General features: G+C 34.1%; 2 protein-coding genes across 4 annotated transcripts; one reads left to right on the forward strand and one right to left on the reverse strand.

The window, feature by feature from the left end:
- Positions 1-671: 671 nt before the first annotated feature.
- Positions 672-3,683, reverse strand: LOC107269854 (protein disulfide-isomerase A3). The gene is made up of 5 exons (XM_015744189.2): positions 3,393-3,683; positions 2,666-2,897; positions 2,371-2,579; positions 2,179-2,295; positions 672-2,091 (listed from the first exon to the last, which is right to left on the reverse strand). The coding sequence occupies exons 1-5, from the start codon at positions 3,533-3,535 to the stop codon at positions 1,317-1,319; spliced, it is 1,476 nt and encodes a 491-aa protein (XP_015599675.1). The 5' UTR covers positions 3,536-3,683; the 3' UTR covers positions 672-1,316.
- On the forward strand, positions 3,577-11,464 carry LOC107269783 (ras GTPase-activating-like protein IQGAP1). 3 transcript variants are annotated; one of them, XM_025087251.1, is made up of 29 exons: positions 3,577-3,711; positions 3,796-4,071; positions 4,275-4,374; positions 4,453-4,493; positions 4,632-4,725; positions 4,792-5,026; positions 5,086-5,230; positions 5,319-5,476; positions 5,553-5,687; positions 5,758-5,842; positions 5,917-6,008; positions 6,082-6,244; positions 6,325-6,488; positions 6,559-6,693; positions 6,766-6,922; positions 7,161-7,406; positions 7,479-7,627; positions 7,708-7,851; positions 7,922-8,233; positions 8,306-8,470; positions 8,554-8,667; positions 8,744-9,036; positions 9,105-9,329; positions 9,413-9,803; positions 9,876-10,055; positions 10,130-10,259; positions 10,370-10,640; positions 10,703-10,984; positions 11,068-11,428. In XM_025087251.1, exons 4-29 carry the CDS (start codon positions 4,454-4,456, stop codon positions 11,426-11,428), a joined length of 4,866 nt encoding a protein of 1,621 aa, XP_024943019.1. In that variant the 5' UTR covers positions 3,577-3,711; positions 3,796-4,071; positions 4,275-4,374; position 4,453. The 3 variants fall into 3 exon arrangements, with proteins under 3 accessions (XP_024943019.1, XP_024943020.1, XP_015599510.1); XM_025087252.1 differs by having other exon boundaries at positions 4,275-4,493; positions 11,068-11,464; XM_015744024.2 differs by lacking the exons at positions 3,577-3,711; positions 3,796-4,071 and having other exon boundaries at positions 4,116-4,374.
- The last annotated feature ends 1,035 nt before the right edge of the window (positions 11,465-12,499 follow it).

The following is a 12,499-nucleotide window of genomic DNA, read 5'->3' on the forward strand; positions in this document are numbered from 1 at the left end:
ATGAAAATGATCATTTCGAGGGTCTGCAACAAAATGGTAAAACGGATTGATCAATTGGAAAAATAGAAATTAAAGAAAATACGCATGTCGGTGATCAATGATCTTGGAGCAAACCCTAAAAAAAAAAAATTAAGTCCCATTTTACTTTTTTCATGGCTCATCAATGCGCCACACAAACATATTTTTCCGGTTAAATTTATTAACGTGTCATATCGTTATTAGTTGATGTATAATCAATCCATCAGCAATTTTGTTTACAATTAAAAAAGGAAATCTCTAGCAAGTCACAGATTGATTTGTATGAAAATTGTTTTAACGTATGCTCATACGTGATTAGCATTGAAATGTAAATTTCTATTTTATCATATATTTAAGTGACTTTATAAAAACAGTTATAGCTTGATAAAAATCTCATTATACTTGCGGACCGACTATATATTCAATGTGTGATGTTTGGAACTTTGAATATTCTATGTAAACGCAAAGCATCTTTAATTTTTTTTAATTTCAAGGAATAAAGAAATAATCATTTTCACTTATTGAATCAGGGAAGGGTATGAAGACATATATTGTATAATGTACTAATCAATTCCTTTTGTTAAGGAACATCATAATGATGGGATTAATATTATGTATGTTCTTTGAAAATTAGTATAAAACAATATTATATGTTCTTTGAAAATGAGTATAAAACAATTTATTATGACTTTCATTTAAACCAAAAATTAAAATTTTCTCCCCAAATTATCTCTTAGACATACACTTGGAATGAAGTATTGATCCCTGATAAGAGATTCCAGTGAGTGACATAGTTGAAATCTGTTATTCGAAAGAATATGACCTTGATTAATCCCTATCTCATAGAATTTTCCATACCGGGAGTACATTTCTGAACTATCGTTTATTATTTTTTAGCATGTTGTGAAAGACGGTATCGATACGTTATTAATTTTGCTGCAAGGCAAGATGCTGTAATAAGTACGATTCAGGTGGAAGTATCGTGGTCAAGATAAAGAAATTGAAAAAAAGTAGGAAGTTGACTCGTCACATTAGCAAGTCTTTAACCACTCTGCCTGTCGCACTGTAGTTTTCCTTTGATAACAATTTTATGATTTCCTTTTCAGCTATGATTATTTTGTACGTGACTGTGTCGTTTTCTGTGAGGCAACATACAACCTATATGACAATGTTTCATTCCAAATTTTTATCACGATATCATTTTGTGAATTATAAAAGACTTAAATGTTATTCTTAATTATTTAATCAGAGTGACAAAATTGAAAGTATGATAATTCTTGCGCTGATTTTGCGAAGTTTTATAGTTCATCGCTTGCACCTTTAGTAGGTTTTCCTTTACGGTCAAAGCCATTAAGCTGTTCCGTCGAATGCTTAGCAATGTATTTGATGAAATCTTCCAGCTCTCGACCACCTTCGTACTTGATAGGACTGTCCTTGGCGTTCTTAGGTGCCCAGAATATAGTCGGGAACCCTTGGACTTCATACGGTGCTGGGACGTCGTTATTCGAAGCGTCGAATTTTACGATTTCGACATCTTCGTCAGCAAGCTTGTCTCCTAACTCGTCGTAGATTGGTGCCAATTTCTTGCAGTGACCACACCACGGTGCATAAAATTCTATAAGCGTATCCTTATTATTATTTGTGACAACGTCATCGAAGTTTTTCGCCACGGCGATCTTGACATTTCCACTGTTATCATCAGGAATAGGTTCAGATTTAAGATAAGGCTCTAGAGCACCGGATTCGAGATCTTTCAAAAATGCTTCAAAACTTTGCATTGAGAATTCATCCTTCAGGATGAACTTCTGATTTTTGGCATCTTTTGCCAATACGATGGGCTTGTCCCCCTTTGTGTAATCAATGCCGAAGTCATTCAATTCGTGCTGGAAGTCATCCTTGGAAGAAATTGCAAAGTTAAGTTTTGGGAAATCTTTGGCGATCTTCATAATTCTATTACGCCAGTAGTTTGTGCCTTTAGGATTCTTCACGTAATCTACATTATAATAGGCGACAACCAACGGATTCTTGAAGTCAGCTGAGTTGTCCCGAGTGCGTACCCCCACGATACCGAAGCTGCAAAATATTTTTTTTTAATAACATCTGGCAGTATTCTCGAGGATATCATTTGGTTTTAATAAACGGAGCATGAATAACACTCACTAATTGTTAAGAATGAAGTCGTGAACTTCGCTGATGGAATCTCCACCCTTGTGAACAACACTGCTAGCTTCGAATTTATTGTGTAAGATTTTTGGACGATAAAGAACAATATTATTTCTAAAAAGATGAAAAACGACAATGATATTTAACACAAAAGATCCAAATATTATTTATCTTAATAAATATACTAACTTATATCCCTCTTTTTCTAGCAAGGCCTTGGCAGAGGTGTGTGCAAATCGAACTTTCTCTCTCAATTTTTTTGAAACAGCATGGAAGGAGGCTGCAAGAGGTGAGTCGTCCTTTTCAAAATAACCAATAACGCCTACCTCATCAGAATCCAAAAACGCTTTCTGACAATCCTCTCCAGTTAATTCCTTAGAAGCAGGACCTACTTGTGCCTAATAATAGAAAATGTAACAGTGAGTAATATTTGCAGATATTGAAACAATGCCTTTAAAAAATATGGGCCAAGTAAAAGTTATACCTTCATATATTTGGCAATACCAGCAGCTTCCCTGGGTCCATTGTAATCATTGACAAGCTCGCTCTTTGCAAAAATTTTTAGAGTAGGATATCCACTGACAGAATATTTATTGCATGTAGATTTTCCACCTTCAGTACAGTCTACTTTTGCCAGAGTAATAGGAGGCTCATTTCCTCTGAGTAACTCAGCTGCTTTTGCGTACTCTGGCTTAAGACGTTTACAGTGTCCACACCTGAAATAATAATGGCAAGCTTGAATTCCATGTGATAATGCAATTATTATTGCAGGTACTCAATCTTGTATTGGAACAATTTTTTTTTCCAGATAAGAAATTTTTGCCATTTTGTAGAATATACCATGGGTACATACAGATATTAGTTATTACTTCCCAAGCATATCTAATCAGCATTTTTATACGATACATCCAATTCATATCTACCAATTGTTAAAGAATTATATAAGGCATTTGTCCATTTAAAGAGAAATTGAGATCTCTAATGAAAATTCATTAAAAAATCGAGAAATCTCATTTCTTAGAATATGATTTTGTGATTTACGAAATGCTCCTAACGATACGAACGCAGATTAAAGTCTGCGTTAACAGACTAACAGACAGAATTAACAGAGTTATCAAATCAAGCAATGTATTGATATCCGAGTTATTCGTATCCAGGTTCTACCATCCGTTCAGTATAAGTCAAAGTCATCGAAAGAAATTGTATCTCACCATGGTGCGTAAAACATGACCAGGGTATTCTCGTGACGTTCCAGTTCGGGAGCGAAGTCATCGTCGGTCCATTCGAAAACATCCTCTTCTGCAGCTCGAAGCCCAAGAGCCAAAATTAGTAGAAAGAAGTACTTAAGCATCATTATGCTGATTCGACTGAACTTGACCGGTCAACTAAATGGAAGAAGTCCGAATAAATGTGAAGAGCAGCTCAGCGACTACCGGAGATTACCGGTCGTAGACGTGGAGCTCAGCCAAGTTGACCGAACCGTTCAGCGCCGTACACGAATCCGCGCTCGGTGCTGTCGCCAGCTCATTGGTACGTCTTTTGCACATGCGTCATCACTGGGACACTTCCCTAATGTCGCGTTCATAGTAGTATTTATTTCTCAATTTATCACAGGCTATTCAACCGAAACGAAACACCTGAAATGGTTTTACCATGGGACTCAAATAGGCGCACTAACTTTAGGTGGTGCGTTTCTACTGTAACCCTGTATGTGTATACTTTGTTGCCTGAAAATAAATATTGTATCTATATACTTATAAATATCTTCCTCCTTCCTTCCTTTCCTTATGGCTGCTTCCTCATCTATTTATCTTCTGATACCTGTTATATCATTGGTAATAGATATTTACCGACTGTTCTGTCTTTATACTTGCTGTGGGAACGTCTGAGGTAAGTCTATTGGAAAAGTATTTGATTTCATTCATGTTCCTCAAGGTGGCTTCCAGAAAACAAATTTTGTGAGCGGTTTTTAAACTTAGTTCTTTAGGAGCAATGATTCTTAGCGGCCGTTATTTGGTGGGGATAATTTTGACCAATCATAGCATACTTTTTATCCACTTGTTGAATTTCGTCCCCTTCTTTAATGTGTTTAGATAAATTTGAATGCCAAGAAGACTTTGGGGTTGTATGTACATGCGAAGAAATTGCAAAGCGCGATTGAAAGCAAAATAAAACGAAGAGAGAGCAAAGAACGTGAGGAATATAACGCGCTTAGTCATCTAAATTCCTTTGATTGCTATATTTTTCAAACTTTTTTATAAAATTTGATAGGATGACCAATACTGGAAATATAACGACTAATGGAGAGACTGGTGAGTACAGACATAATGTAAATGCATAATGATGAATATCTATTCTGTGTCATCGTTTCTTTTTAATGGCAATTGAAGTTTTGTATAAGTATGAGATTTGTGGTGATATTAGATAAATATTTATGTTTTGTATTGAAGAAAAAGACGCTCGAAAGTCGGCAGAGGAAATGGATGAGCAGCGTCACAAGACGCTTGCTTACGAATATTTATGTCATCTTGAGGAAGCCAAGAAGTATATAAAATGAATAGCATGCAGCATCAGTAAACTTTCCAGGATTGCTTAGTTTGTATGTTATAGGTGGCTAGAAGCATGTCTCATGGAGAAACTTCCTCCTACAACTGAACTGGAGGAGAACTTACGGAATGGAGTGTATTTGGCTAAGCTTGCCCATTTTATGACACCTGAAGAGCTGCCGTTGAATAAGATTTATGATAAAGACCAAAAACGATATGCTATTGCTGGCTTGCAGTTTCGTCACACTGATAACATAAACCATTTTTTAAGATGTTTAAAAACTATGCAGTTACCTCTTGTATGTATTATTATTTTCAAAATTTAATTTTTATTATCTATAATATCTTCTCTTTGTAGACATTTCAGCCAGAGACAACAGATATTTATGACAAAAAAAATATGCCACGAGTAATATATTGTATTCATGCCCTCAGTACACATTTGTTTAAATTTGGAAGGGCTCCACAGATTCAAGATCTTTATGGCAAAGTCAATTTTACAGGTGTGTATCAACTGGATCAATATAACTGAAATGTGTTTCTTTTGTAGAATATGATATGACTATACATTCAATGGTAACATTTTTGCAGATGAAGAAATTAATGCTGTTAGTAAAGAATTAAAAAAGTATGGTATAAAGATGCCAGCATTCCAAAAGATTGGTGGTCTTTTGACCAACAATATGGCAGGTGATGCAGCAGCCTTGCATGCTGCAGTTATTGCCATTAACAAATGCATATCAGATATGGTAAATTATATTCTATCATCTTTTAATGTACCATTATACTCTATAATTATTTTACAATAGAATATTTTAATTCAAGGATCAAGAGGCACTTTTGGGAACATTAAAAAATTCTGCAGCTCAAGTTAATGATGTTAATCCCAGCTATGTAATTGATTATTATCAAACATTGTTAAATGCAAAGGATACTAAAATGCAAGGTGCACTCAATAGGGTGAGTCAAATATTTAAAATAATCAGAATCTTTTAATTTCAATATAAAAATGATATTCATTTTTACACAGTCACTGAACGACAGCTATGTACCAGATGCATATGATGAACTTTTGACACAAGCAGAAATTCAGGGCCACATAAATAACGTTAATGGTACTTGCTCAAAATTTTATAACACAATTATATCTAAAAAAAAAACAAATATAATCCATTATTTCATCTCACAGTTCGGCGGGCATGGGAGAACGTTATTAGATCTATTGAACTTGACTCTGAAAGCTTAATTATGTCATTGAAAGTGTCCACACTAAAATTAAAGGTTTGTTAAATAACACAAGTAGTATAACGTACCAGTTTTTACATTGTCTAATATAAAATCATACAATATTCAGAACGTGAGGCACGATAACGCAGAATTATACAAGGCGGAGCTCATGCAAATGGATAACCATTTTGATATGGAAGACGAATCCACCACGAATAGTCAACATAGGAGAAACTTATTGCAAAAAGCGATTGATATTGTAAACGGCATTGCCGATATATCCAATAGACGTCTGTCTTATTCAATACATAATTTATAATATATTATACACTTGAATAAACTCATCCGTACTAATCATTTTACAATGTAGGTCAAGAAGCAGTTCAGCTTGTTAATTTGAAATTGCAAGATAGCAGCAAACAAGAATTTCATAAAGCGTTGAAAAATCCAAATTTGGGCCTGGGTGATTATGTTGACGAATTTGCGATTCCACTGTATTTTGAGGAAATGAAAGTTGACCGCGCGGAATCTAAGGTATCAATGCAAACAAGGAGTATTAGTTATCACATGATACAGAATCTAATATTGTATTATCTTTCAATAGAACGACTTATCTTATAGCGACATAATAGTTAGCATACGGGTTTTATCTTCTATCGCAGCTATTAGCAAAACTGTGGACACTGGAAATCCCATTCTTGTTTATCAATCATTGATCAATCCTGAAGCTCATATTACGGTATTGATTTTGACATATAATCTTATCACTATTCATATTATAATATATATTATATACACCGTAACATTTCAGAATCTCGACGAGGAAAATAAAGTCAAATATTGCAGAGCTTTAGCAGCCTGTCGCCTCAAAAAACAAACCAATGCAGAAGAATGTCCCTTACTGACGTATATCGATATTCAGGAATGCATAGATCACATTAACCAGCAATGTCATAATGACGGCGAAAGTACTGATCAAAGCATTTTCGTATATTCATTTGAAAAAACCATTATACAGGATATTCCGTCTAAGAAGTTGAATAGAATTATTACTTCTTCCGAACAATGAAGAAGCATGGGTGTCGCTTCCCTCGAGCGATGCTACAAAACCCTATTCGACTCGTTAAACGGAACACCCCGTATATTAACATTTATTATCTATAATCTTTTGTATTCGTAATTAATATCGTATTAACTTTATTATAGCGATACAAGTGTTGCGGAAATTAAATCGTGCTGTAGTAGAAAACAATCAATTAGGTTTAGTAGAAGCGTTGAAGGACGTTTCCCTTAAATTGGAAAAGCCTACCACACCGGAAGATGCTTCCTTGTATTTGAAACTTTTTAAAAAGTGTCTTGCAGAGAATCATATTGATGGATCAGAATTATGGTTGGAAGATGTTGAAAACGTAGCACAAATAGTTATGAGAGAAGTCGAGGAAGTGGAAGCAGGTGGGTAATTTCGTCGTATATGCAAAAAGTATCATTTCTGTTGCTCTAATAATATTTATACAATTTGTGTAGCATCCTTTTTATTTAGTCAATTGAATGTGGCTATAAAAAAAAATGATGCATTATTTTCTGCCGATTGTCTTCGAGCATTGGGATATAAAATATCTAATGCACATAGAGGAAGTTGCATCGACGCTTTGATAAAATTACAACGTCGTAAGGTAATACACTTTTTTTTTTACAATAACACAGCAGTTACAGTATTGGATATTTATAAGATTGTGGGAATACAAAATTTCAGAATACAGATCATCAGTGTCCATACTTTCGTTACGTGACTTCTGGTGGTAACGAATCTTTTATTGACTTAGAAAAACTCAACTACACTTGGGATCATCCGAAAAAACTTACAGAATCCTATTTCATAAGCAAAGAAGATATTGACGTATGCTGGAATCTTTAGTCTAATTGAAAATATCTGTTCTGTCATTAAATACTTGTAATCTTTTTTGTAGCATGTGATAAAACGTATAACTACTGAGGAAGTTAATGCACGTTCTCAAAAAATTGATGAGAGTAAAATCATTAAGTTGCAAGCTTTAGTTCGAGGATATTTGCTGCGTAAAAAGATTTCTGATAAATTTTCGTACTACCATGAGAACGTTGACAAAATTATACAAATCCAAGCATGGTGGAGAGGCAGAATTCAACGTAATCACTATAAAAAGTTTCTGGACGAACGCAGAAAGCAAAAAGAACATTTTAATAAAAATTATGGGGCTATTAGGACGCAATACGAAGATATTCTTGATCGTTATAAAGGACAAGTATGTACATGAAACATAAAGTATTATATATTATCTTTACAAAATTTTCTATATAACGTATAAATCATTTAGGAAAAGAAAATTGTGAAGATACAAGCACTATGGCGTGGACGTGCAGCCAGAAGACGTTTCCATTCGCTCTTACGATTAGAAAAACCACCTTTTCCTGTGATTAGACACTTTTCAGGCATTCTAAGCCTCAATGCCGATGACTATGATAAGGATTTACAGTTACAGGTATTTTAAAAATATTTCAGTCTGCTATAGTTTAATAGTATTATGCTTCTGTCAATGTTGACTTTTTTTTTATCATTTCATAGCATCTTAGAAGCGAAGTGGTCCAGACCATAAGACATAATACGAATCTATCTCAGCTGTTAGACAGTATGGATATCAAGATTGGTCTTCTTATACAAAATAGAATAACTTTGCAGGTAATCTTTTACGATGTTTCTTATGATATTTTATATCTGGAATGTACATTTGGACTTCATAATATTTTTGTCGTAGGACATAGTAGCGCATGGTAGAAACTTAGAGTCTTTAGCCGAAGACAAGAGTGCTAAAGGTTTAAAATCATTAACTAAGGAAGGACATAAAATGCTGCAAGGGTATCAGCATCTGTTCTATGCACTACAAACTAATCCAACGTATTTATCAAAGCTCTTGTTTCTTCTGCCCGAAAGTAAGACGAATAAGTTTCTTCAAAATGTGATCCTAACTTTATTCAATTTTGGATCAAATATAAGGGAAGAATATCTGTTGCTAAAACTCTTCAGAAGTGCACTTCAAGAGGAGATTAGGTACACGTTTGAAATACTTCCTAGAAACATAATGAAATGACACAAGTATCTAAATGACTATTTCGTAGATGCAAGTTTCAAAAACCATCAGAAGTCGTAACAGGAAATCCTGTTGTTTTAAAAATGGTAGTGAATTACGCAAGACAAGTCAATGGACAAAGAGCTCTGCGACAGATAGTTGGACCAATAATAGAAAAGATACTCGCAGACAAAACTATCAACATAGAAACTGATCCGGTCAACATTTATAAATGCTGGAGAAATCAATTAGAAATGGAGACTGGAGAAATCCTGTAAGTTATATTATCATACAAAACAATTTTTCGACTGAATTTGTTCATAGTGTAACTAACGTTTATTTCATTCTAAAAAATAGGGATCTTCCATATTCAGTAAATCCACAGCAAGCACTGAACTACGAACAAGTACGTAAAAGACTAAACAATGGTATACAATTGCTTAAAACAACGGTTGTCGAATTCTTATCAAGAATAACTGAATCAAGAGACTTAATACCATACGGCATGTTATACATGGCTAAAGTATTGAATTGTACATTGGCGGAAAAGTTTCCAAACGCGCCAGAAAAGGATATATTGAAAGTCGTTGGAGATCAAATTTACTATCATTTTATCAATCCAGCCATTGTGGCGCCAGACGCATTTGATATAATCAAATTACCAATTGACCGATCGCTGTCTAATGACCAAAGACGAAATTTAGCCAGCATCGCCAAAATATTACAATTCGCAACATCAAAAAAAGGAGTGCGTACAACATCATATGTCATGATTTTCATGAAAGATGAGATTGCGTAGTATTAATAATTATATTTCTAGTTCGGTGAAGAAGCTATGCATCTCGTTTGCTTGAATCCATTCATAATCGAGTGTCATGAAAAGTTTAAAAAGTTTTTCCGTTACTGTTGCCAAGTCGAAGAACTGGATGATCATTTCCGCATACACGAATACACAGAAGCTACATTAATTCATAAGCCAGAGATATACATCTCATTGCAGGTAAATAATCATCAGTTTTTAATCCTCTTTCCAACATTTTAATTCATTATAATTACAGTTAATCTCTTTTGCAGGAAATCTGTGATACGCATAGTCTTGTACTCGAGTACCAATATCAAATAGCGCCTGATCCTTTGGATACTTTGCATGAACTGTTAGATGATTTAGGAACAACACCGAGTGTTGCTTCTTTATTGGGCATCAGTAAGTAACAATATTCTCATTAATCATTGTCCCGTATCTCATAGTTTAAGAATAATTTTTAATTTTACGATGTCATTAAAAAACAGTCACAATATTTAATTGAATTTCAGCGGATCCAATATGCGAATCGAATAAAGCTCGAATGGGAAAAACTGAAGTTTGCCTTGTACTGATGAACAAATTCGAAGTGCCTGAGAACGATGACACAAATTTGAAAAAACTTTTTATAAAGACAAAAGAGCTATTGGTCTCGATATTACAACTACTCAAAGGTGAGACATTGGTTGATGCTCTAGAGTCATCATGTTCACCGATTCAAGAAAGACTTTATAGTAACAAATATTCATCGGACACAAGAAGTTTCAATATAATAAAAAAAAGGTAATTTTTACAATTATATTGTTCTGATGATTATAATTTAATTGTATGTTCCCTTATATTAGTCCATCATTTAATGACTGCAAGCTCCAGCTTCGAGCTTATCTGAATAAGCTTGAACTCGGTGGATTAGTCACACAAGCAGACGGGTATCAAAGTATAGTAACTGCAATAGCACGAGATCTTTGTAACAAAGGAAAATATCGATTGTTCCGAACAAAGGAACTTCAAACACTAAGTGCCATGAAGCAAATGCTTGAAGAAAAGTCCAAGTACTACCAGGAGCAAGTTCAGTATTACAGTGAATACATACAACGATGCCTTGAAAATCTGCACACAGGAAAGGGGTAAGATAAGTGTAACGGTAAATTTATGGAAATCTTTTTTTTTGTATGGAAACAGGAAATATAAATATGTTACTTTGTTACAGATCCCTTCATGCTGTGAAGACGATGCAAAAGAATCATCATGGAAAGTTGAAATCCAAAATGACTTTAAAATATTCTGCAGCAAAATTGCAAGAGAAGGGCGTGCTGTTAGAAATTGATGGACTTCCACACTCTCAATTTAAAAATGTCATTTTCGAAATAAGTCCCACGGACCACAATGGTATATTCACTGTACGCGGAAAGTTCATGGGCGTAGAAATGGAAAAGCTGGATGTGGACATTCAAAGATTGCTAGAGCTGCAATTCGAAGGTGCACCGATAATGGATATGTTTGGGAAAGCAAAGATCAACGTCAATTTATTATTATATTTGTTGAATCGAAAGTTTTATGGTAAAACGTGAGACTGTGAATTTAAAAATTTGGAAATTTCAGAAGATCGTTAGAGTGATTTATAACGAGAGAGACTTAAGGATAATTTAATTCTGTAAATATCTATATTTACAAGAATTATAACATATAGAAATACAATAGTTCTTAATGGGTACATCCATATTTCAAGTCATCAGTATGTTTACTTGAGCGACAGTGCAACGTGGAACACTTAAATAAAATGTACATGACTTTGTTTCACAATAAAAATTGAAAAAATTTATAAAATATTTTAATAATGATTTGGCCAATAAGGACATTCCATTAGAGATAAAAGGACAGCTCATTGTATCATAGGATCTGTGTGCTCGTTAATTATGTTAGAAAACGGTGGTTGAGTTTACCCTAATAGAAATTTCATTATGAAAATCGAGGGCTCGTCGATATCTTAACTGATAGATTTGGGTTGACTCGGTGGGAACCCAAACAGGCCCTGGACTTACCAAAGAAAATTTCTACTAGGGAACGATCCTGCTTGTACTTGCATAATCATTTATAAAGTATTTTTAATTCTCTTTTATGTCGATATCACTATTGCTGTACAATTTCACAATTTCACATTGCATGCCAGACAAAATTCTTATCAAAATTGTATATCGTTAATCGTCGCAGAGCGTTATGAAAGTTTTGTCATACTTTTATTATGAAATCCAGTAACACTTCGGCACTTCGCACAATTTTCAAGTAAAACAATTACATTAGAGTTGGCATTGCATAATAATATTATTTTATAAGCAATAGTAATATCAGCATATCCCTTTACTTTGATTTACTTACTTTCATGTTGCACCATCAAAGTAAGATAAGGCATGTTCTCATAGCTTTTTGAACTATAATGGCAGCGCTACGCTGCTTGATCGCTTATTTGCTATAATAGTTATAATGTATATCATTCTTGTTGTCATTTAAATGCCGCACAGCTTAATATTTTTGTAATATTTATAAAATCTAACAATAAATTCGCCCAAACAAAAACCTGAATTCTTTTTCGGTCGTGCAGTTTATACATCTAAGAACTTATTCTACGTGCTTGTCGAGGCCTG

Source organism: Cephus cinctus, unplaced genomic scaffold, assembly GCF_000341935.2.
Source record: "Cephus cinctus unplaced genomic scaffold, Ccin1 Ccin1_scaffold0690, whole genome shotgun sequence".
Lineage (NCBI taxonomy): Eukaryota > Metazoa > Arthropoda > Insecta > Hymenoptera > Cephidae > Cephus > Cephus cinctus.